Source organism: Atheta coriaria, unplaced genomic scaffold (assembly GCF_025399875.1).
Source record: "Atheta coriaria isolate IRGN ID8LTWV9N9 unplaced genomic scaffold, Caltech_Dcor_3.1 hic_scaffold_1_pilon, whole genome shotgun sequence".
Classification (NCBI taxonomy): Eukaryota; Metazoa; Arthropoda; class Insecta; order Coleoptera; family Staphylinidae; genus Dalotia; species Dalotia coriaria.
The window spans coordinates 817513-842459 of NW_027045443.1; the positions used below are offsets into that span (position 1 = coordinate 817513).

At 40.5% G+C, this 24947-nt stretch overlaps 5 protein-coding genes across 7 annotated transcripts; 4 read left to right on the plus strand and 1 right to left on the minus strand.

The window, feature by feature from the left end:
* Positions 1–427: 427 nt before the first annotated feature.
* On the plus strand, positions 428–1277 carry mRpL50 (mitochondrial ribosomal protein L50). Its single transcript, XM_065301318.1, has 2 exons — positions 428–586; positions 662–1277. Exons 1-2 carry the CDS (start codon positions 476–478, stop codon positions 1193–1195), a joined length of 645 nt encoding a protein of 214 aa, XP_065157390.1. The 5' UTR covers positions 428–475; the 3' UTR covers positions 1196–1277.
* Positions 1278–1461: 184 nt separating this feature from the next.
* Positions 1462–7615, plus strand: Snoo (Sno oncogene). The gene is made up of 3 exons (XM_065301210.1): positions 1462–3001; positions 3063–3628; positions 5627–7615. The coding sequence occupies exons 1-3, from the start codon at positions 2419–2421 to the stop codon at positions 6671–6673; spliced, it is 2196 nt and encodes a 731-aa protein (XP_065157282.1). The 5' UTR covers positions 1462–2418; the 3' UTR covers positions 6674–7615.
* A 252-nt stretch (positions 7616–7867) lies between these two features.
* Positions 7868–8801, minus strand: RpL37A (ribosomal protein L37A). The gene is given in 4 exon segments (XM_065301367.1): positions 7868–8166; positions 8169–8205; positions 8282–8410; positions 8643–8801. Coding segments are annotated over 4 exon segments (276 nt in total). The 5' UTR covers positions 8646–8801; the 3' UTR covers positions 7868–8059.
* beta4GalNAcTA (beta1,4-N-acetylgalactosaminyltransferase A) lies at positions 8145–11346 on the plus strand. Its single transcript, XM_065301276.1, has 6 exons — positions 8145–8255; positions 8899–9186; positions 9587–9817; positions 9875–10591; positions 10649–10867; positions 10935–11346. Exons 3-6 carry the CDS (start codon positions 9669–9671, stop codon positions 11065–11067), a joined length of 1218 nt encoding a protein of 405 aa, XP_065157348.1. The 5' UTR covers positions 8145–8255; positions 8899–9186; positions 9587–9668; the 3' UTR covers positions 11068–11346.
* A 345-nt stretch (positions 11347–11691) lies between these two features.
* Positions 11692–24038, plus strand: LOC135791064 (xaa-Pro dipeptidase-like). 3 transcript variants are annotated; one of them, XM_065301377.1, is made up of 6 exons: positions 11692–12032; positions 12154–12187; positions 13042–13080; positions 23428–23526; positions 23587–23735; positions 23804–24038. In XM_065301377.1, the coding sequence occupies exons 4-6, from the start codon at positions 23506–23508 to the stop codon at positions 23859–23861; spliced, it is 228 nt and encodes a 75-aa protein (XP_065157449.1). In that variant the 5' UTR covers positions 11692–12032; positions 12154–12187; positions 13042–13080; positions 23428–23505; the 3' UTR covers positions 23862–24038. The 3 variants fall into 3 exon arrangements, with proteins under 3 accessions (XP_065157449.1, XP_065157464.1, XP_065157458.1); XM_065301392.1 differs by lacking the exon at positions 12154–12187; XM_065301386.1 differs by lacking the exons at positions 11692–12032; positions 12154–12187 and adding an exon at positions 12689–12913.
* Positions 24039–24947: the final 909 nt, after the last annotated feature.

The following is a 24947-nucleotide window of genomic DNA, read 5'->3' on the forward strand; positions in this document are numbered from 1 at the left end:
TCTTCCTCCATTTCTTCCACTTCGGGCTCGGCCTCCTCGAAGTCTGGGACCTCCATCTCGCTGCTTTGAAGCTCCGTGAAGATTAAGTCGTCGTCATCGTCGTTCTCCGGCATTTGCGGATGCGACATGATGACGATGAGATTTGCCAGACCGATAACGCGAGAATTTTTTCGAGATGGATGTTTATTTTAACCGAACGACTTGGATCAAAACTTTTGAAAATTCAACTTTTAGGTGTATGACAACCAGTGGCAGCGCCCTCTGTGAAAATATGCTCTCAAAGTGCATAACTACTTGAATAATTCAGTGAGAGTTAATATTACGCGCGCGATTGTAGGTATTATTGATCATTATCAATATTAATATTATAATAATCGTAATATAATTGATAATACAGTTTTTTTTGTTTAAATTACGAATATTATTATAAATTTATAGCTTTGCAGGTTGTATTTTAGTGCACTGTATTACCGACATGGCTAAAATGACCGCAAATCTTCAACTCCGGCAAATTTTCACGAATTTATCCGCACAACAACGTGAAAAATGGTTGTTGCCATCCCTGTGGCTCAAAAATACATCTTGCGTAAGTCATTTTCATTCACAAACAACATAAACATTAATATTTCTCGTGTTTTAATAACCAAATCAAAAATCTTAGGTTAACTATGCTACAAAAGCAGAGAAAAAGCGAGGATTGGACCGAAGGCCAATCCCCAAAGTGGAACACACAATGAAAAGTATTGCTGCAAAGGGTTTCCTACGCCCCACACAAGATTATTCGCCACCTGCCAGTTTCAAGGAAGATTTACATCAAATCTGCTCCAAGCATTTGCAGAATCACACTGATGATACACTGCTAGGAGAGAAAAAGGCTGCTATTTTGATTGAGACAGCCACAAAGTTTAGTTTCTCAGTGCCCAATTCACTCCTGCATCAAGTTATAGCAGTGAGTGACTTGATTTCCTTCTACGGACAAGAATCCAGCACAAAAACACCCCTGGATAAGATGAAAACAATGGATTTGCCTCCGAATTTACATGTGCAGTATGATTATGTCAGGTGGCATCCAGAGACAGATACACAGTTTGGTGGAATCACTGCATTCCCAGAAAGTTCTACTTTGGTTACTGGTTTGAAGTACAGAGAAAAATACAGAGGACATAAGCAGTCTGTGTATGTTCCTAGAGAATAAGAGCAGAATTGGATGTGTAGTTTAATGTCCTTATAAATATTTGTTAAAAAATTCAATGAAGAATGATTTATTTGTGTATTTTATGTTTATTAATGACATGTGTTGAAGAGTAAGCTGTGTGAGGTGTTCGCGTGGTTCCCGCGGTGGTTCATAGAGGTCGATAGTAGTATCGTAGGCGCGGACGACCCGGGCTGAGTCGCGGACGGTCGAGGCCGAGAGTTATTTTGACTGCGATTGGACTAGAACGGCGCGGGGCGAGAGAGGGCAGCGAGAGCGTAGAAGGTCGGCCGGTCCGTCGGTGCCCGACGCGTCGCGCTTCGCGCTCAACACCGCACACCGCCGCTCAGCGTCCGTCCGAGCCGACAAAACACGCCGAGCGCACACGAAAGCAGCGAAGCGACGAAGGCTGCACACAGCTCACACCGCACACAGCAGCCGCAGCAGCGAAACGCGCCGGACGAGAGAGTATAGTAGTGCACGGACGACAGAGGGACGACAACGCGAAGAGTGCGACGCTAATCGAGACGAGAACCGACCGCGACGCATCGGCGGCTCCCTTGCCGCGCGTGCAGTGCATGAATTGTGTGGTGGATGCGAATTATCAGTGCTGTGCACACCGGAGTGTTACTCTCGCCCATGCCCAGCGCCAGTGCGGGCCGCGCGTGTTTCATAATAAAATGTGAAAACGATCGGGCGCGGAATCCACGAACCACGAGCGCGCTCGCTATTTTTGGCCGGAGTGTATTTTCATCTTCTGTGTAGTCGGCGCGCGCGTGTGCGTGCTGGCGGCACGTCGGTGAGCGCACGGACAAAGGCGGCGCCGGCGTGTGTGCGTGCGACGTCGGCTATCCCGAGTCGGCAGATAGTCGGCAAGCGTAGTCGTGAACTCGTCCGGTATGTCCGCGAGCATGCGCCGTGCGAGCGGCGACGCGAAACACGTTCGACGCGGCGGCGTTCAGCGGCGAGACGACCAACAGCCACAGCCAGTCTAGACGGCACGCATACACGCGCGCACCGTCCGTAGACAAACAATACCGACGCATAGACACAACACACAACAAGCGCCCAGCGCTGCGCTGCCGCGCGCCGCGAGTCAAGTGCACGCAGTTGTGTGTGGAGCACCACCAGCGAGATGTGCGGTACGCGCGCGGAGGAGTGCTGAGAGCGACGCCAACGCGAAGATGCCCCTCTAGCCGCCCGCGCCGGACACCCACCACCGCCACATGATGATGGTCACGCCGCATCTGAAGACCGTCCTCAAGGACTACCAGCACAGCGCCGTGAAGAGTCTGCACGGGCCGGCGCACCACTTGCATCCGCCGCTGAGTGGAGTCGCCGCGGCGGCGGCGGCCGCCCCCTACGAGGAGGACGCATGTTCGCCGACGACGGCGGCGGGCAGCAGCGCGCCCGCTGCCTACGTGCCGCCGCTGCCCGTGCAACAACTGCCGATCCTCACCACGTCCGACACCTCCTCCTCGGACCTCTCCTTCACGCCGCTCGAAGACGTGTCGATCTCGTGCTTCTCCGTCGGCGGCGAGAAGCGCCTCTGTTTACCGCAGGTGCTGCAGTCCGTTCTCGGCGATTTCACGCTCGCGCAGATTAACAATCAGTGCGACAACCTGCTCATCTACTGCTCGCGCTGCACGCCGGAGCAGCTCAACGTGCTGAAGGGTCAGGCTATTTTGCCCTCCTCAGCGTTTTCCTGCGGCCTCATCACCAAAAGCGACGCGGAACGGTTATGCAGCGCGTTGCTGTACGCGCGCGCCAAGTCCACCTCGACGAAAATCAAAAAAGAACCCACAACACGTACGTAAACCTCAATTTTCCCTACAAAACTATCTAAAAATTGTTAATTTTCAATTTACAGATGCTTCGTATACGGAGAATAATGTCGACGCACACCACCCGGTTGCAAAAAGCGCGCCGGCAGCGGTCAAGACCGAAGACGGCGGCGATCGGTGCAATGGGGCGCGCGTGCGGCCAACGCCGCGTGCCGGCGGCCGTGTCTTCCGCGTGCGGCACGAGTGCTTCGGTCGCGCCGTCGGCGTGCTGCACGAGGCGCTCTACGACGCCAAGCAGGCCAAGTGCATCGAGTGCGTGGAGTGCAAGGGCTGGCACAGTCCGCAGCAGTTCGTCAAGCACGTGCACTGGCAGCACGCACGCGGCGAAAGCCACACGGTGCACTGGGGCTTCGACAGCGCCAAGTGGCGGCATTATCTGCTGCCGCTCGCTGATGCGGAGGAGTGCTGTGCTCGCCCGCTGGCTGACGAAGCCGACGCCGATCGTGTGCTGGACCTGATGCGCGATCGATACGAAGGGGTCGCGCCGTTCGCCGCCTACGAGGAGGAGAAGGCCGAGATTAAGAAGGAAGTCAATGGTAACGCAGTGATACCACCCGCCAAGGAGTGGAATATGCCGCTGAAACGCAAACTGGTGAGTGGTTTGTTTTCGTTTTACCCTCCCCCCCCGCCATCGCTGCTGCTGCTTGTTACTTTGTTTTCGCATTCCATTTCGATTACTTTTCCGGAGCGCCGAAGCCTTTGCAATAGACATAACAAGCCGCACGAGCCATCAACATTTTGTTTGTTATTTTGGCGCCTTATCTCAACGTCATGCATGTGCGCCTATTGAATTTCGCTCGTTATTGCACTTTAATGCGGTCGTAAACCGTAAAATGTTGTAAACTGTGACAATAATGCACGTTCAATTATATGAGCATGTTTTCGTTGGTAATTTGAGTTGGTTGGCTGTGATTATTTTCATAATACGACCAAAAACGTGCCCGGGCCTTTAATGAAGCACGCACAATTTACGTTTTTGTTTGTTGGTTATAACGCGTAAAAGTTAAAAACCCCAGCGTGTGTATGAAAATACGGTTCAAAGTGCATGATAGCGGGCAATAATGTTGATATTGCGACACGCATCGCGCGCACGCAGTATCAATCAATGAACTCCTTTCTTTCGAGTTTCGAGTTGTGCTCATGTTTATAATTGCGCACCGCTCCGCGCGCTGTGGAAAATGTTTACGCGCTGCGAATCGCACACACAAAGGAAATAAGTGCGAGTTGTGGAGAACTAGACAACGCCGAGACTAGGCCTGCTCGTGAAGAAGTAACATATTTGTGCGCGCTCCGTGTTCGAACGAATTCAACCTGTCTGTGGCGTACGTACGTACGTACCACCGCGGTGTCTGTTGCGGCGCACTCCGTCTGTCCAATGGTCTGGCGACGATGGCGTGCGCGCGGGGAGCGCGTTGCGTAGCCTTCGCGGCGTGTGTTACGTTCGGTTTTGTTGCGTCGTACCTACGCGCGATTCGCCGCGACCCGCGCGGCTATTGAACTTTCTTCCTTTGCCTTCGGAGTGCGCCCGTCGCTCGCACTCGCCGAACGCCGCGAGCCGCGTACTTACAACATGCATGCAGCGCCGGCATGCAACCTTGCGACTTGGCTTACTAATGCGCTCGCGCCGCTCGCCGGGATCTCTTTGCGCTAGTGCACGTGCGCAGATGTTGTTGCATGATGCGAGTTGAGTTTTTACTACACGCCGTTGCTTGTGTGTGTTTACTTGTTGATCGCTGATATGTTTACGGCGCGTACAAATGAAAAGCAGCGTCGCTTGCAATAAACTCGCGAATTATGGCGCTTTGCGGTCGGCCAGTGTGACCTAGAGTCCTTGATACGGCGTGAGCCTCGCCGCCGTCGCGACGCCCGTCACCGCCGGCGCGCCGTGCCGCCGCGATCGATATCGGACGTCCAGACCCCAGACTGGGGCGACGCGTCGCCCTCCTCACCACCGCCGCCGCCGCCGCCTCGCCACATTGCCCCATCAATCCGGTACGCGTCGGCGGCGCCGCTCGGCGCGTGGGCGGCAGGTCGATACAGCCGAGACGGATCCGCGCCGCGATGGTGGTGGTGGTGGTGGTTTGCCCGCTTCGGCTAGTCGCGCCACCAGACGCAGACACAACCCCCGGTCGCCTCACCCCGCGTCGCGCCCACCGCCGCCGCCGCAGCCTCGGTCTCGCGATGAGGAAACGAGGGCAAACGCACGGCGCAATATCCATGCGTGCACACAACTCAAAAAGAGCGCCGCGCGCGCTCTTTTGTTCCGCATCGGCGTATCCTTCGGATTGTGCGCTTTGTTTTATTCGTCGCCCAGCGCCTCATTCTAATTTCGCTTTTTCGCCTTTGTGCGCCGCGCTGGGATTGCTTTGTGCGCTCGGCGCTCGACTTGAATGCGTCGCGAACACGTGTGCCCGGTTGAATCGACCATTCAATTCGCGGCGCTTTGTGCGCGTCCTTTGTCTCTTCCCCTTGCGACTCCCTTTTCATCCCGTTTTTTTTTCTACTGCTTTTGCTTAGCATGCGTAAGATTTGGCCGCGTTTTGCACGCGTGTAGCATGTCGAGATATAATGCGAGGGTAAATGTTTTCAGCTGCATCAAGTATCCAAGACGTCGCCACCGCCACGACCACCGCCGTCACCTCCGCCGCCGATCAAACGCGACACCCCCTCGCCGCTGTTTGCCTCCAAGAAAGCGAAACTCTCCGGCGAGGAATACATGCTCATGACGCAGCCGTATCTCCCGCCGATGGACCACCCGTACGTCTTCCAGCAGTTCCATCTGTCGTTCCCGTACGCCCGACCGCCGAACGCATTACCGCTGGGCGTGGGCCATCAGTCGGCGAAGGAGGCCAAGCTGCGGCAGGCGATCGTCAAGAGTAATGCGGACCTGGCGCGAATTCCCGCCGATGACCCACCGCTGCCGCCCACGCCGAAGAAACAGCGTCTTATACATCATCACATGCAGGAGCAGCAGCGCCGGAAGCTGGAGGAGGTGCAGAAATCACCGGATTCCACCACCGTGCCCACCACTCCCAGCACGCCTGCCGAACGCAAATACTCCGAGATTGATTTGTCCACCACCGACACGGAGGATACGGCGTCCGAGGGCACGGAGGCGCCGAAAGCCGCAGCGGTGGACGCACCGCGCCCACCCGACAATGACCCCGCCAGCCCTGAAATGGAGCGCCTGTTTGAATTGCTAGCGCTCAACCCGCATCCGGAGAAGACGCGCATCGTCGACATGTTCCGCCGCCTGCTCGACGAGCGCGCCGCTAGGGACGAGCGCATTGTTCAGCTCGAGGCGCAGGTGGAGGCGCTGCAGCGGCGGCGAGGGCGGTCGCCCGCGCGCGAATGTAACGCCGAGGCGGCTGCCGCCACCGGTAGTGATGAGGCGCTTGAGTCCACAGCGCAGGGTGGGGGCGGACGCTGTGAGCCCAGCCCCGTCGACGAGAAACCAGTACAAACTGACTATAAGAGTGTCATAACGTCGCCGGCGCGGAACGATAGCGAAGCAATACAGGAGGACGACGACGGCGGCGGCGGCGGCGATGCAGCGACGTCCACGTCGAGCGGCGACGATGCGAACCCACACTGCCCGTCTGCGAGCGCTGCGCCGGCGGCGGCGACCACGACGTAAACACCGAACTAATTCGAGAGAAAGCAATCAAATTTTACATTTCGACGGTTTTTTAACGAGTATCACACACACACACACACGAAACATGCGCGCGCGCGACGATCGGTTTACGAGGCGCCTCTTATTTACGACGGTGTCACTCGCCATGGTTTATTTACGGAACTCTGCTTCTTGTCGCGTGTTTATAAGGGCGACGACGCCCGCGGTGCGCTGACGCTTTTCTTTTGCCCTTTTCGCGGCGACGAAATTGTCACACAAAAAGTTATTGTTGATATTCTTTGAAATTTTAAAAATACGAATGAGGAGGGAAAACAAAGAAGTACAAATAATATATAAACATAGAGATAGATATACATATATATAAATATATATATATATAAACGACATGTAGATAGGAAGAAGACAAAGAGCGCGAGCGATAGTGATGATAAGTGAAGGAATGTTAGACTCAAAGTCAGTCCTTATTTGGAAACTTTTAACGTTCGAACAACACAACAACAAAAAAAACGCAGCTTTTAAAATTTTAAAATCCAAAACACAACTCAGGTTCGATTTTACTACAGAAACAAAAAAACAAAGTGGAAGACATGATGAAAAATAAACGCTGGTCGTATTATTACTATTATTATACAAAACAAGAAAAGAAAAACTACGCAAACAATTGATGCAAATAAAAACGAATTCAAAGATATAACGTGGTGAAACACATTTTGACGACAAGTGCCCATATTTCTATTTTTATTGTTATCATTATTATTTAATAAGGTTTACTCACTTTTATTATTATTTATGTATTACGCTATTACGGAGTTAATAATGTACGTTCTGTATTCGTAAGTGTTTTCGATTATTATTAATAGTATATATTATTATATATATATTTGTTTGTGATCTCAGCATCAGAATTAATCTAAGAGAAGTAATAAACTTGTTCTCTTTTTATTTTGTTTTTGCGCTGCGCTCGAGAATCGGGTGATAGATAAGTTTGACAAATGAGGCGCGTACAGATTATGATTTGAACACGACTAGCGCGGCATCTGTGACAGGTCTTTACATGTTGTAACAGACACGAACAGATGGCGCTACTTGTCTGATAAAATTCTAATACACGCCATATTCTCTTCTGTTGAGCGCAGTAAAACAAAAACTGATCTGAAAATAAGGTACGTGGAAGTGCTTTCAGAGTGAACAGAGTTGAAAATACTGAATTCTTAGTGACTTTTGTTGAGATTACATTGAAATCATGCATGCATTAATTGTTTTGTTCAAAAGTTGTCAAATCATGAAAACCATTCACAAATCAGCACTGAGGAATGAAATAACACACCTTAGTAGTTTTTTTCAAAGGTTTAACTTATTGTGAATTATCAGTTGGTACAATTTAATCTACTGCTCCTTCATATCCTTGAGACGGCGCACATTGGAACGAACTGACGCAGCGGCGGTTGTAGAGTAGACCCATGCGCCGCCAGCGACCACGCGTTTACACCTTTGCAAGCCCAGATACCGACCACCGAACGCTTCATCGCATCCTAAAATGACAAACAAATTAGTGATACATCTATCTACTATGATAAATTAGGTGAGTCGTATTTGTTTTATATTTACCTTGCCACAGAAACTGCAACTGTATTTGCTGTGCTGTGTGATTTCCATCTTCTTAACCATTTTACGCAGGGAGGCACCGTAACGGGTACCATATTTGCCGGTGATTCCAACCTTCTTGGTGCGTTTCGCCTAGAAGAACAAACACAACACACAACTTTAATATATTGTAGTCCAAATTGTTTCAAACACTTCGGATAACCTCCAATCGCGAACGTAAACATTTTCACACAAAAACCGCGGGAGGACCGAAGTGATCGAAAATATCACACGGGACGGACGTATTAGGTATATTGTCACTGTAATTAGCGATTGGATTTCGGTAGTTTTGGTCGATGGTGAAGATATTCCAAGATTTGCTCACCATTTTATCGTTCGTGTGGCGCGCTCGACAGTCACGTAGAGAAAGAAAGCTCCGCGGAGGATGACAACACAAGCTGACTGAAGCGCCACATTTGCGCACCTTGGCTACTGACAGTAAGCGCGGCAACCCAACATACACTATTTGAACAAATCGTGAAATTCCCACACGTAAATGTATTCCGATCAAATTTTGAATGGTTTAGTAATGTGTGTTTAAGATGTACGTATTATTAATACTTTGATCAATTGTGTTACAGGCGAGAGTTTGATATGAAAGTAATCTTGCGAAGGCCACACCTCCTTGTAACACTGGGCGCACTTGCACGTGCGAATCTGTGTAAACGACACACGAACGACTCTCACCCACTCACACACGCATAGCCGCCAGCCTCATCGCAATCAATTCCAAACAGCAAACATATTGACTGATACTCGCACGATTTACACCACTTGTCGGCGACAGTGGCACAACATCGCCGCTGGGGCGGTCAGCGGTGCTCGCAATAACAACCTGCGAACATATTGCAGCGAGAATAATCGTCCAGGTATGTTTTGTCGAAAATTTCTTTCATATGCGCAATGTGTTAGGTTACAATCTCTTGCGAATTTGATCGCAATTTGTTTATGGCATTCCTGCATTCCTGCACCAGCAATCATTTGTTTATCATGGATAATTAATTCGTGTTAATGGTAAAGCTTAAAGTTCCCCAATCAATAATGCATGTTGACTTTCACTGGACACTGAATTCTCCCTCTTGAAAGGTCATTCAATCACAATCACCATCATGCACCACTGAAAGTTCATTTGGTGCTGAATTATTCACCAGCTGGATTGCCTTGTTGGATCAAAGTGCGTGTGTACGCCCACCTACTTAATTACGAATAATGAGGCGTGCGGCGTGCTCTGGTTATCGGCTGATTTCAATTCGATTTGGTATTTTGTAGGAGGAGGTCTCCGGAGTTAGCTGGGAACATGACAGGCTGCAGCTGGTTTTAAGTCGCACAGCACGCAGGCAGAGCGTCGGTGATGCGCGGTGCGAGCTGGTGCAGCGTATACAAGGCGCTCTTCCTTCTTATTGTGGGCCTGATTGTAATGGAGTACCTGTTTGGCACCACCATGGAGTACAAGAAGTGGGAGAGGTGGGGTGAATCTGTTTTCACCACCAACAACACTAGGTAAAAGATGTTTCCACATTTGTGGGCATAATTGAACAAATTTTCTTGGATTTTTAGAACAATTGATACTTTTCATAGTCCACTACTTTTAAAAAGCTTGCTTCGCAAACGCAACGACACGGCAGCGGTTTTGCCAGTGCCGCCTATCTCAGCTTCCCTCGTCAGTCCGAATCAGTCGGAACCGAATGCAACGAACGTATCGCAGCCGTCGCACAACGCAATCAACGACGAAATGTCCAGTCCGTCGTTTAATTTAACTTCCAGCACATCGGCAAGTCCGACCAACATTTCCAGCCTGGGGAATGTTACCAACGAGCAGCCGCTATGCGCCGACAACCCGCCAGACTTGGGCAATGCCGTCAAAGTATTAAAAACCGACGCGCCGTCGGTGCTCGAATTAGAAGCCCGATTTTCGTGGCTGGAGCCTGGGGGGCACGGTCATCCGGTGACGTGCCGCGCGTTGAAAAAAGTCGCCATTGTAGTGCCGTTTCGCTGTCGCGCCGAACACTTGCTGCTCTTCCTGCAGCACATGCATCCGTTTCTGCGCCGACAGCAGATTGACTACGCCATCTTCGTGGTTGAACAGGATGGACGTGGACCGTTCAATCGAGCTGCGCTCATGAACGTTGGTTTCGTCGAGGCGAGCAAGACCGACAATTTTGACTGCTTTATCTTTCACGATGTCGATTTGCTGCCGGAGGACGAACGGAATTTGTACACATGTCCCGAAATGCCGAGGCACATGAGCGTCGCCGTCGACGTATTCGAATATGCGTAAGTTACAACATCTTTTAATCGCAAGGGATTGTTTTATAAATAAATTTGTTTCAGTTTGCCGTATAGGGAAATTTTCGGTGGTGTAAGTGCGATTACCACGAAGCATTTTCGACTGCTCAACGGCTTCTCGAATTCGTTCTGGGGCTGGGGCGGCGAGGACGATGACATGTCAAATCGTATTCGTTACCATAATCTGTACATTTCACGCTATCCGAAGACAATCGCGAAGTACACAATGCTTGCGCACAAGAAAGAAAAAGCAAATCCTGACCGGTATTATAGACGCATTAGTTTGACGTATAGACGGCTAATCATAACAATTTTTATTCAAATCTTTTAGATATGAGGCACTGAAGTCCGGCAAGCTCAAATACGACACAGACGGCCTCTCCAACCTACAGTATACGCTCATGCAGCGAAAGGACAACAAGCTGTACACATGGTTGCTGGTGCACGTAGGCCCGCCGAGATGATGGTACGAGAAGGTGCGAAACTGGCTAGGCGCCTGAAAGTCCGCCAGATATATGAATCATTCCGAATGTTTGAACTCGTTGAGTACGTTGGCCAAATTTTCTAGTCTTACCAATCGCTTACTATTAAGTAAATCTGTGATATCATTATGTTACTTAGTCTTAACACCTGATGAGATTATGTGAGAATGTGCGATATTAATAGATTTAATTCGACCGAATATTGATTTGGAAAACACCGCACAATGCAATTTATAATATAGCGATTCCTCGTCAATCAAATTTAAATGCGTTGTATTCACCAAATCTCTAAACCCGCAGGAAGTAGCATAAAACCCTCATAAAAAAGTTTTGCTTTTGTTCGTGTTTTCAGGTTTATCGCAATTTTGTTTGTTCGCGAATATCTCGTCAACTAAAAGAGATATATACGAACAGATTTCAAATTCTTAATCTACGGAAAATTTTCTATAAGATAAGCCAATTAAAATGCATATATAAGAGATACATAGGCACTCGCTCACTGCCTCATTTTGAAATGCTTTGTATTTTCTGGAAGTACAATAAAGTATTCTCAGGTGGCGCCACGATGCATGTTTTAACTAAAAATATTCCTGCGAATGAAAGTCGGCGTGCACAGTTGTGATGCCGGCACGCAGCTCTTACTTCGTGCGGCAGATAAGAATACTCCGTCGAGCATTCGTGTTTCTCGTTGTAAATTCGGTATATCGCGTTATAGTTTATTGAATTTAGTGTTAATTGCCGTGTTTGGTCATTCGGTAAATATTTATCGCGTATGTAATCTTCGGAATTCAATATTTTGTGTGTTTATTACGTTTTCGCGTGAATTTCTGATCGGTTGTCGTCGGACGCCGGCCGGCAGACTTTGTGTGTGATAATAAATAATATTTTGGACTTGTGTTAACCATTTTTTGACTTCTGCACAACTTGTTGGCTCAATGTGTTACCTGGTACGAATTCTAATTTAAATAATTATGAATAACAAGACGAAATTTATGGTAAACTTTGGGTTCTGCCGGAACTCATTGTTCGAAATTGTGTAACTAATGTTTTGTTCCTTCTTTATTTCAGTATCTACATTTGATTTATGGTGTTCGATACACTTGTAAGTAAAAGTTTTCAACATTCATAGTATCGGTTTTCCTGATTTCTTACAAAACTCAAATCATAAATCGTAATTTCATGATTTAAATTTTAGTTCACTAGCATGAACTAAAAATCATAAAATAGAATTGTATTTGCTTTGAATCATATCAGCGTTTGTGTATAAACCACTTTCTTATCGCATTCGCCGTGCGAGATGCTACGAGTAACATTCTCGTCGCGCTGTCGCATGCAGCACATTTCAGTTTAGTTCTTATCACAGGAACCGTGCCTATTGCAATTCGGGCACATGGTCGCGTGCCATCGATGCGCCGCCGGCTTTGCGCATCTATTGCAATTCGCGTACAAGGTCGTGTGGCATCGACGCGCTGGCTTTGCGCATCTATTGTTTTTACCTGCCGGCTTTATGCAGCAGGCACAGGGTCTTATTGTGAACTGTCGCATTCTTGCGTGCGGAGTTTCGCATGCTCTATTGGTGGATTGCAGCTAGTTTCGTGCCGGTCTTTGGCGTATCCAGACGTATATCACGCAACGCGTTTTGGTTTATCAAACCTCTATTTCAATCGACTTAGTGGTAATATGCATCTGCAATGTTTTCTTAATAAGTAATTGTGCGTTGTGCTTGCTTTTGATGTTTATCTTTCAAATTACAATGCTACGGTTTTATTGTCGGTTATTGTGGGACGTGGTCGGTCGCCAGATCAATAGGAAACCTATTTGTGCTTGAGTAAGTTACTTTTATCTGACCATTGCGATACTCAGCACATAAAGTTTGTTTTCTCCCATGTGTGAATATAATATTATCATATTGTATGAAATGTTTTTGTTTTAACTTATGTTTTCTTTTAATTACAGTACTTGCCGTACCCTTGCAATCCGAGGAGCGCTGCATTGGTAAGTTTATAATGAAGTTATATTACTCGGTTAAATGTTTTATCATATTTCACCTGCGTATTGCAATAGCCCACGAACTAGGGGGGCCGTATATATTTCATTTAATGGTAATATTGAAAACTTGAAAAATTTTAGCACTTTTAGTCGCGTTTTTCGACCTTTTACTGTAGGAAATATAATTATTTTATATTTTTATCTGATAGATAATTTTCCAATCTTTCATAATCAATAATTCGTTGGTAGCGATCTCTTTTAGTTTAAAAGATATTAATTTTCAAAAATCGTCGAAAAAAAGTATCAAGCACCCCCCCTTGGCAATTTTTTCTTAAGAATTAAAATTTGATCTTTCACATTTCCGTTTTAACTATCATATCTTATAGAGATAAGTCTGTAGATTAAGACGCTGCGATCAGATCTTAATTATCTCTTTTAGTTTACGAGATATTCGCGATTAAAGAAAATGGGCAAAAATTGAAAAATGTCACTTTTTAGCACTTTCAGTCGCATTTTTCGGCCTTTTACTGTAGGAAATATAATTGTTTTATATTTTTATCAGATAGAGAATTTTCCATTCTTTCATAATCGGCAATTCGTGGGTTGCCATCTCTTTTAGTTTAGGAGATATGAATTTTTAAAAATCGTCGAAAAAAAGTATCAAGCACCCCCCCTTGGCAATTTTTTCTTAAGAATTAAAATTTGATCTCTCACATTTCCGTTTTAACTATCATATCTTATAGAGATAAGTCTGTAGATTAAGACGCTGCGATCAGATCTTAATTATCTCTTTTAGTTTACGAGATATTCGCGATTAAAGAAAATGGGCAAAAATTGAAAAATGTCACTTTTTAGCACTTTCAGTCGCATTTTTCGGCCTTTTACTGTAGGAAATATAATTGTTTTATATTTTTATCAGATAGAGAATTTTCCAATCTTTCATAATCGGCAATTCGTGGGTTGCCATCTCTTTTAGTTTAGGAGATATGAATTTTTAAAAATCGTCGAAAAAAAGTATCAAGCACCCCTTGGCAATTTTTTCTTAAGAATTAAAATTTGATCTCTCACATTTCCGTTTTAACTATCATATCTTATAGAGATAAGTCTGTAGATTAAGACGCTGCGATCAGATCTTAATTATCTCTTTTAGTTTACGAGATATTCGCGATTAAAGAAAATGGGCAAAAATTGAAAAATGTCACTTTTTAGCACTTTCAGTCGCATTTTTCGGCCTTTTACTGTAGGAAATATAATTGTTTTATATTTTTATCAGATAGAGAATTTTCCAATCTTTCATAATCGGCAATTCGTGGGTTGCCATCTCTTTTAGTTTAGGAGATATGAATTTTTAAAAATCGTCGAAAAAAAGTATCAAGCACCCCCCCTTGGCAATTTTTTCTTAAGAATTAAAATTTGATCTCTCACATTTCCGTTTTAACTATCATATCTTATAGAGATAAGTCCGTAGATTAAGACGCTGCGATCAGATCTTAATTATCTCTTTTAGTTTACGAGATATTCGCGATTAAAGAAAATGGGCAAAAATTGAAAAATGTCACTTTTTAGCACTTTCAGTCGCGTTTTTCGGCCTTTTACTGAAGGAAATATAATTGTTTTATATTTTTATCTGATAGAGAATTTTCCAATCTTTCATAATCGGCAATTCGTGGGTTGCCATCTCTTTTCGTTTAAGAGATATGAATTTTTAAAAATCGTCGAAAAAAAGTATCAAGCACCCCCCCTTGGCAATTTTTTCTTAAGAATTAAAATTTGATCTCTCACATTTCCGTTTTAACTATCATATCTTATAGAGATAAGTCCGTAGATTAAGACGCTGCGATCAGATCTTAATTATCTCTTTTAGTTTACGAGATATTCGCGATTAAAGAAAATGGGCAAAATTGAAAAATGTCACTTTTTAGCACTTTCAGTCGCGTTTTTCGGCCTTTTACTGTAGGAAATATAATTGTTTTATATTTTTATCTGATAGAGAATTTTCCAATCTTTCATAATCAACGATTCGTGGGTTGCTATCGCGTTTAGTTTAAGAGATATGAATTTTTAAAAATCGTCGAAAAAAAGTATCAAGCACCCCCCCTTGGCAATTTTTTCTTAAGAATTAAAATTTGATCTCTCACATTTCCGTTTTAACTATCATATCTTATAGAGATAAGTCTGTAGATTAAGACGCTGCGATCAGATCTTAATTATCTCTTTTAGTTTACGAGATATTCGCGATTAAAGAAAATGGGCAAAAATTGAAAAATGTCACTTTTAGCACTTTCAGTCGCGTTTTTCGGCCTTTTACTGTAGGAAATATAATTGTTTTATATTTTTATCTGATAGAGAATTTTCCAATCTTTCATAATCAACGATTCGTGGGTTGCTATCGCGTTTAGTTTAAGAGATATGAATTTTTAAAAATCGTCGAAAAAAAGTATCAAGCACCCCCCCTTGGCAATTTTTTCTTAAGAATTAAAATTTGATCTCTCACATTTCCGTTTTAACTATCATATCTTATAGAGATAAGTCTGTAGATTAAGACGCTGCGATCAGATCTTAATTATCTCTTTTAGTTTACGAGATATTCGCGATTAAAGAAAATGGGCAAAAATTGAAAAATGTCACTTTTTAGCACTTTCAGTCGCGTTTTTCGGCCTTTTACTGTAGGAAATATAATTGTTTTATATTTTTATCTGATAGAGACTTTTCCAATCTTTCATAATCAGCAATTCGTGGGTTGCCATCTCTTTTAGTTTAAGAGATATGAATTTTTAAAAATCGTCGAAAAAAAGTATCAAGCACCCCCCCTTGGCAATTTTTTCTTAAGAATTAAAATTTGATCTCTCACATTTCCATTTTAACTATCATATCTTATAGAGATAAGTCTGTAGATTAAGACGCTGCGATCAGATCTTAATTATCTCTTTTAGTTTACGAGATATTCGCGATTAAAGAAAATGGGCAAAAATTGAAAAATGTCACTTTTTAGCACTTTCAGTCGCGTTTTTCGGCCTTTTACTGTAGGAAATATAATTGTTTTATATTTTTATCTGATAGAGAATTTTCCAATCTTTCATAATCAGCAATTCGTTGGTTGATATCGGGTTTAGTTTAAGAGATATGAATTTTTAAAAATCGTCGAAAAAAAGTATCAAGCACCCCCCCTTGGCAATTTTTTCTTAAGAATTAAAATTTGATCTCTCACATTTCCGTTTTAACTATCATATCTTATAGAGATAAGTCCGTAGATTAAGACGCTGCGATCAGATCTTAATTATCTCTTTTAGTTTACGAGATATTCGCGATTAAAGAAAATGGGCAAAAATTGAAAATGTCACTTTTTAGCACTTTCAGTCGCGTTTTTCGGCCTTTTACTGTAGGAAATATAATTGTTTTATATTTTTATCTGATAGAGAATTTTCCAATCTTTCATAATCAACAATTCGTTGGTTGCTATCGCGTTTAGTTTAAGAGATATGAATTTTTAAAAATCGTCGAAAAAAAGTATCAAGCACCCCCCCTTGGCAATTTTTTCTTAAGAATTAAAATTTGATCTCTCACATTTCCGTTTTAACTATCATATCTTATAGAGATAAGTCCGTAGATTAAGACGCTGCGATCAGATCTTAATTATCTCTTTTAGTTTACGAGATATTCGCGATTAAAGAAAATGGGCAAAAATTGAAAAATGTCACTTTTTAGCACTTTTAGTGGCGTTTTTCGACCTTTTACTGTAGGAATTATAATTGTTTTATATTTTTATCTGATAGAGAATTTTCCAATCTTTCATAATCAGCAATTCGTTGGTTGCTATCTCTTTTAGTTTAAGAGATATGAATTTTTGAAAATCGTCGAAAAAAAGTATCAAGCACCCCCCCTTGGCAATTTTTTCTTAAGAATTAAAATTTCATCTCTCAGATTTCCGTTTTAACTATCCTATCTTATAGAGAAAAGTCCGTAGATTAAGACGCTGCGATCAGATCTTAATTATCTCTTTTAGTTTACGAGATATTCGCGATTGAATAAAATGGGCAAAAATTGAAAAATGTCACTTTTTAGCACTTTTAGTGGCGTTTTTCGACCTTTTACTGTAGGAAATATAATTATTTTATATTTTTATCTGATAGAGAATTTTCCAATCTTTCATAATCAGCAATTCGTTGGTTGCTATCTCTTTTAGTTTAAGAGATATGAATTTTTGAAAATCGTCGAAAAAAAGTATCAAGCACCCCCCCTTGGCAATTTTTTCTTAAGAATTAAAATTTCATCTCTCAGATTTCCGTTTTAACTATCCTATCTGATAGAGATTGGTCCGTAGATTAAGACGCTGCGATCAGATCTTAATTATCTCTTTTAGTTTACGAGATATTCGCGATTGAATAAAATGGGCAAAAATTGAAAAATGTCACTTTTTAGCACTTTTAGTCGCGTTTTTCGACCTTTTACTGTAGGAAATATAATTATTTTATATTTTTATCTGATAGAGAATTTTCCAATCTTTCATAATCAACAATTCGTTGGTAGCTATCTCTTTTAGTTTAAGAGATATGAATTTTTGAAAATCGTCGAAAAAAAGTATCAAGCACCCCCCCTTGGCAATTTTTTCTTAAGGATTAAAATTTCATCTCTCAGATTTCCGTTTTAACTATCCTATCTGATAGAGATTGGTCCGTAGATTAAGACGCTGCGATCAGATCTTATTTATCTCTTTTAGTTTACGAGATATTCGCGATTGAATAAAATGGGCAAAAATTGCAAAATGTCACTTTTTAGCACTTTTAGTCGCGTTTTTCGACCTTTTACTGTAGGAAATATAATTATTTTATATTTTTATCTGATAGAGAATTTTCCAATCTTTCATAATCAACAATTCGTTGGTAGCTATCTCTTTTAGTTTAAGAGATATGAATTTTTGAAAATCGTCGAAAAAAAGTATCAAGCACCCCCCCTTGGCAATTTTTTCTTAAGACTTAAAATTTCATCTCTCAGATTTCCCTTTTAACTATCCTATCTGATAGAGATTGGTCCGTAGATTAAGACGCTGCGATCAGATCTTATTTATCTCTTTTAGTTTACGAGATATTCGCGATTGAATAAAATGGGCAAAAATTGAAAATGTCACTTTTAGCACTTTTAGTCGCGTTTTTCGACCTTTTACTGTAGGAAATATAATTATTTTATATTTTTATCTGATAGAGAATTTTCCAATCTTTCATAATCAACAATTCGTTGGTAGCTATCTCTTTTAGTTTAAGAGATATGAATTTTTGAAAATCGTCGAAAAAAAGTATCAAGCACCCCTTGGCAATTTTTTCTTAAGACTTAAAATTTCATCTCTCAGATTTCCGTTTTAACTATCCTATCTGATAGAGATTGGTCCGTAGATTAAGACGCTGCGATCAGATCTTATTTATCTCTTTTAGTTTACGAGATATTCGCGATTGAATAAAATGGGCAAAAATTGCAAAATGTCACTTTTTAGCACTTTTAGTCGCGTTTTTCGACCTTTTACTGTAGGAAATATAATTATTTTATATTTTTATCTGATAGAGAATTTTCCAATCTTTCATAATCAACAATTCGTTGGTAGCTATCTCTTTTAGTTTAAGAGATATGAATTTTTGAAAATCGTCGAAAAAAAGTATCAAGCACCCCCCCTTGGCAATTTTTTCTTAAGAATTAAAATTTCATCTCTCAGATTTCCGTTTTAACTATCCTATCTGATAGAGATTGGTCCGTAGATTAAGACGCTGCGATCAGATCTTAATTATCTCTTTTAGTTTACGAGATATTCGCGATTGAATAAAATGGGCAAAAATTGCAAAATGTCACTTTTTAGCACTTTTAGTCGCGTTTTTCGACCTTTTACTGTAGGAAATATAATTATTTTATATTTTTATCTGATAGAGAATTTTCCAATCTTTCATAATCAACAATTCGTTGGTAGCTATCTCTTTTAGTTTAAGAGATATGAATTTTTGAAAATCGTCGAAAAAAAGTATCAAGCACCCCCCCTTGGCAATTTTTTCTTAAGACTTAAAATTTCATCTCTCAAATTTCCCTTTTAACTATCCTATCTGATAGAGATTAGTCCGTAGATTAAGACGCTGCGATCAGATCTTAATTATCTCTCTTAGTTTACGAGATATTCGCGATTGAATAAAATGGGCAAAAATTGCAAAATGTCACTTTTTAGCACTTTTAGTCGCGTTTTTCGACCTTTTACTGTAGGAAATATAATTATTTTATATTTTTATCTGATAGAGAATTTTCCAATCTTTCATAATCAACAATTCGTTGGTTGCTATCTCTTTTAGTTTAAGAGATATGAATTTTTGAAAATCGTCGAAAAAAAGTATCAAGCACCCCCCCTTGGCAATTTTTTCTTAAGACTTAAAATTTCATCTCTCAAATTTCCCTTTTAACTATCCTATCTGATAGAGATTAGTCCGTAGATTAAGACGCTGCGATCAGATCTTAATTATCTCTTTTAGTTTACGAGATATTCGCGATTGAATAAAATGGGCAAAAATTGCAAAATGTCACTTTTTAGCACTTTTAGTCGCGTTTTTCGACCTTTTACTGTAGGAAATATAATTATTTTATATTTTTATCTGATAGAGAATTTTCCAATCTTTCATAATCAATAATTCGTTGGTAGCTATCTCTTTTAGTTTAAGAGATATGAATTTTTGAAAATCGTCGAAAAAAAGTATCAAGCACCCCCCCTTGGCAATTTTTTCTTAAGACTTAAAATTTCATCTCTCAAATTTCCCTTTTAACTATCTTATCTGATAGAGATTAGTCCGTAGATTAAGACGCTGCGATCAGATCTTAATTATCTCTTTTAGTTTACGAGATATTCGCGATTGAATAAAATGGGCAAAAATTGCAAAATGTCACTTTTTAGCACTTTTAGTCGCGTTTTTCGACCTTTTACTGTAGGAAATATAATTATTTTATATTTTTATCTGATAGAGAATTTTCCAATCTTTCATAATCAACAATTCGTTGGTTGCTATCGCTTTTAGTTTAAGAGATATGAATTTTTGAAAATCGTCGAAAAAAAGTATCAAGCACCCCCCCTTGGCAATTTTTTCTTAAGACTTAAAATTTCATCTCTCAAATTTCCTTTTAACTATCTTATCTGATAGAGAATAGTCCGTAGATTAAGACGCTGCGATCAGATCTTAATTATCTCTTTTAGTTTACGAGATATTCGCGATTGAATAAAATGGGCGTTGCGCTAGAAATTGTAGTTTGTTTGTGATAACTCGCGAACGCGGTGCTACAATTAGTTCGAAATAATTTTTCTAGATGGTGACTTTAATTCTGTGTCCTCATGTGTAGAAATTTATTGCGTAACGCGAGTTATATTGAATGTTGTGTGTGTGCGCCGTCTTACTCGTTGCGCTAGGAATTGTAGTTTGTTTGTTATAACTCACGAATGCGGTGTTACAATTACTTCGAAATAATTTTCCTAGATGCTGAATTTAATTCTGTATCCCCCTGTATCGAAATTTATTGCTTGAAAATTTCTTAACGCGAGTTATATTGAAAGTTGTGTGTATACGCCGTAGTACTCGTTGCGCTAGGAATTGTAGTTTTATTACGCAGCTTTAAATTTGAACATCACGACTAATATAAGTTTGATTCTAGGAGTCTCTACTGCCGCCACCGTTTTAACTATCATATCTTATAGAGATAAGTCTGTAGATTAAGACGCTGCAATCAGATCTTAATTATCTCTTTTAGTTTACGAGATATTCGCGATTAAAGAAAATGGGCAAAAATTGAAAAATGTCACTTTTTAGCACTTTCAGTCGCGTTTTTCGGCCTTTTACTGTAGGAAATATAATTGTTTTATATTTTTATCTGATAGAGAATTTTCCAATCTTTCATAATCAGCAATTCGTTGGTTGATATCGGGTTTAGTTTAAGAGATATGAATTTTTAAAAATCGTCGAAAAAAAGTATCAAGCCCCCCCTTGGCAATTTTTTCTTAAGAATTAAAATTTCATCTCTCACATTTCCGTTTTAACTATCATATCTTATAGAGATAAGTCCGTAGATTAAGACGCTGCGATCAGATCTTAATTATCTCTTTTAGTTTACGAGATATTCGCGATTAAAGAAAATGGGCAAAAATTGAAAAATGTCACTTTTTAGCACTTTCAGTCGCGTTTTTCGGCCTTTTACTGTAGGAAATATAATTGTTTTATATTTTTATCTGATAGAGAATTTTCCAATCTTTCATAATCAGCAATTCGTTGGTTGATATCGCGTTTAGTTTAAGAGATATGAATTTTTAAAAATCGTCGAAAAAAAGTATCAAGCACCCCCCCTTGGCAATTTTTTCTTAAGAATTAAAATTTGATCTCTCACATTTCCGTTTTAACTATCATATCTTATAGAGATAAGTCCGTAGATTAAGACGCTGCGATCAGATCTTAATTATCTCTTTTAGTTTACGAGATATTCGCGATTAAAGAAAATGGGCAAAAATTGAAAAATGTCACTTTTTAGCACTTTCAGTCGCGTTTTTCGGCCTTTTACTGTAGGAAATATAATTGTTTTATATTTTTATCTGATAGAGACTTTTCCAATCTTTCATAATCAGCAATTCGTGGGTTGCCATCTCTTTTAGTTTAAGAGATATGAATTTTTAAAAATCGTCGAAAAAAAGTATCAAGCACCCCCCCTTGGCAATTTTTTCTTAAGAATTAAAATTTGATCTCTCACATTTCCATTTTAACTATCATATCTTATAGAGATAAGTCTGTAGATTAAGACGCTGCGATCAGATCTTAATTATCTCTTTTAGTTTACGAGATATTCGCGATTAAAGAAAATGGGCAAAAATTGAAAAATGTCACTTTTTAGCACTTTCAGTCGCGTTTGTCGGCCTTTTACTGTAGGAAATATAATTGTTTTATATTTTTATCTGATAGAGAATTTTCCAATCTTTCATAATCAGCAATTCGTTGGTTGATATCGGGTTTAGTTTAAGAGATATGAATTTTTAAAAATCGTCGAAAAAAAGTATCAAGCACCCCCCCTTGGCAATTTTTTTCTTAAGACTTAAAATTTCATCTCTCAAATTTCCCTTTTAACTATCTTATCTGATACAGAATAGTCCGTAGATTAAGACGCTGCGATCAGATCTTAATTATCTCTTTTAGTTTAGGAGATATTCGCGATTGAATGAAATGAGCAAAAATTGCAAAATGTCACTTTTTAGCACTTTTAGTCGCGTTTTTCGACCTTTTACTGTAGGAAATATAATTATTTTATATTTTTATCTGATAGAGAATTTTCCAATCTTTCATAATCAACGATTCGTGGGTTGCTATCGCGTTTAGTTTAAGAGATATGAATTTTTAAAAATCGTCGAAAAAAAGTATCAAGCACCCCCCCTTGGCAATTTTTTTCTTAAGACTTAAAATTTCATCTCTCAAATTTCCCTTTTAACTATCTTATCTGATACAGAATAGTCCGTAGATTAAGACGCTGCGACCAGATCTTAATTATCTCTTTTAGTTTAGGAGATATTCGCGATTGAATGAAATGAGCAAAAATTGCAAAATGTTACTTTTTAGCACTTTTAGACGCGTTTTTCGACCTTTTACTGTAGGAAATATAATTATTTTATATTTTTATCTGATAGAGAATTTTCCAATCTTTCATAATCAACGATTTGTGGGTTGCTATCGCGTTTAGTTTAAGAGATATGAATTTTTATAAATCGTCGAAAAAAAGTATCAAGCACCCCCCCTGGGCAATTTTTTTCTTAAGACTTAAAATTTCATCTCTCAAATTTCCCTTTTAACTATCTTATCTGATACAGAATAGTCCGTAGATTAAGACGCTGCGATCAGATCTTAATTATCTCTTTTAGTTTAGGAGATATTCGCGATTGAATAAAATGGGCGTTGCGCTAGAAATTGTAGTTTGTTTGTGATAACTCGCGAACGCGGTGCTACAATTAGTTCGAAATAATTTTTCTAGATGGTGACTTTAATTCTGTGTCCTCATGTGTAGAAATTTATTGCGTAACGCGAGTTATATTGAATGTTGTGTGTGTGCGCCGTCTTACTCGTTGCGCTAGGAATTGTAGTTTGTTTGTTATAACTCACGAATGCGGTGTTACAATTACTTCGAAATAATTTTCCTAGATGCTGAATTTAATTCTGTATCCCCCTGTATCGAAATTTATTGCTTGAAAATTTCTTAACGCGAGTTATATTGAAAGTTGTGTGTATACGCCGTAGTACTCGTTGCGCTAGGAATTGTAGTTTTATTACGCAGCTTTAAATTTGAACATCACGACTAATATAAGTTTGATTCTAGGAGTCTCTACTGCCGCCACCTTCGTACGGTGCCTTGAATGGGAGTCACTACAGTCGCTACCTTCGTACAGTGCCCTAAATGGGACTCTTTATGGATCCTGTAAGAATAAATAATTTAATTTATGTATATGTATATTTCATTTACATATATATTTTCCAGTTGGATGAAGCATTGGCAATTCCTGATATGCCCAAGTTTATCAATAAGGAGCAAGTTGAGAGATTCCGTGGTACTGGTAGAGTGCGTATTGAGGATGATGTTTTGACTACTGAAAATGGATGTGTCAACTGGACTAAAATACCCAGAACGTATGTTATATTTTTGCCATTTATAATATTTTATATTTTACTATTCTGTTATTCTTTCTGATTTATAGTGTCCACGAAATTGAAGATTGGATTGCCGGTGTTGATGATGATTCCAAATACGATTGAATGAATTTACAACATTTTGAAGTTGATATTGATATCATATTATGTATCTAGTTAAATGGAGCATTATATAATTGCATATTATTATCCTGTTTTCATGCATATATTGTTAAAAATGCTGTATATATTGAGAAATTGAGTTTGTGATTCTACATGTTTGAATAAAATTGTTGTTTTATATTTTTGACTATAAATTTTTATTGTATTATTTGTTCCCAACGGAGAACATAGCTCACAACATCGTTACTCCTTTCATTATTCCATAAATCCCTTAAACATTAATTGAAATGTCACTCCTAGATATGGAAAATAATTCAAAATCAATTTTATATTTTATCAATATTAATTTAAAAACGGTATCACTAGTGCCATCTATCCATGAGTAACTAAACTACGTCGCTATTCGAATGACCTGCTACTCACCAGCCTACTGCACTTTCTGCGATCCTAATATTCAAATGATTTTTGTTACCAATTTCAATGGATTTCTCGACAAAATTTATCGAGAAATTTGCTGAAAGTGCTGCTCATCAGTCTGTGGTATTAGGAACGCAGAAAGTGGACATAGGCAGTTCCACCAAATTATTATATATATTATTTCAATTTGTTTCGGTACATATTCCATTTGTTCTATAAAATTGCAAATAGGGCCTAAGCAGTTAATGCTAGTAAAAAAGTTACTAAAATAATTGTTGTAGAATTAAATTGTCGATCAGAATTCGAAAACTGAATTCAAAAAATCCAACTTTTAATTTTCATCATAAAAAAGAGAAATCTTTTGCCTTTTTTATAACAAAATCTTTTTCTTAAAAATTTTGTGTGCCATTTTGATGATTTTTCAATAATGATGCCACCTTGTAGAGAATTTTTCAAGGATCAAGATTATGTAGTTCATAATTTTATAGCCCTCTTAGTTGTCGAAATCCATCAGAATTCGAAAACCGAATTTGCTGAATAAAGATTTTTAAACATTCATTTTACTCGCCATTACTAGTTTGCGCCTCTTTTATTTACATACCTCCTCACCCTTTCTGCGATCCGAATACCAAAACCTGAGTTTCGACTGTTTCGAGTCCAAATTTTGTGTCA

Bases quoted from the DNA above. Each gene is read 5' to 3' on its own strand.
- beta4GalNAcTA (XM_065301276.1), top strand. From the start codon at position 9,669: ATGCGCGGTGCGAGCTGGTGCAGCGTATACAAGGCGCTCTTCCTTCTT. The intron at 10,592-10,648 runs GTAAGTTACAAC...AATTTGTTTCAG, and splicing joins GTCGACGTATTCGAATATGC to TTTGCCGTATAGGGAAATTT. The intron at 10,868-10,934 runs GTATTATAGACG...CAAATCTTTTAG, and splicing joins GAAAAAGCAAATCCTGACCG to ATATGAGGCACTGAAGTCCG.
- LOC135791064 (XM_065301377.1), top strand. From the start codon at position 23,506: ATGGGACTCTTTATGGATCCT. The intron at 23,527-23,586 runs GTAAGAATAAAT...TATATTTTCCAG, and splicing joins TGGGACTCTTTATGGATCCT to TTGGATGAAGCATTGGCAAT. The intron at 23,736-23,803 runs GTATGTTATATT...TCTGATTTATAG, and splicing joins TGGACTAAAATACCCAGAAC to TGTCCACGAAATTGAAGATT.
- Snoo (XM_065301210.1), top strand. From the start codon at position 2,419: ATGATGATGGTCACGCCGCATCTGAAGACCGTCCTCAAGGACTACCAG. The intron at 3,002-3,062 runs GTACGTAAACCT...TTCAATTTACAG, and splicing joins CAAAAAAGAACCCACAACAC to ATGCTTCGTATACGGAGAAT. The intron at 3,629-5,626 runs GTGAGTGGTTTG...AAATGTTTTCAG, and splicing joins TGCCGCTGAAACGCAAACTG to CTGCATCAAGTATCCAAGAC.
- mRpL50 (XM_065301318.1), top strand. From the start codon at position 476: ATGGCTAAAATGACCGCAAATCTTCAACTCCGGCAAATTTTCACGAAT. The intron at 587-661 runs GTAAGTCATTTT...CAAAAATCTTAG, and splicing joins GGCTCAAAAATACATCTTGC to GTTAACTATGCTACAAAAGC.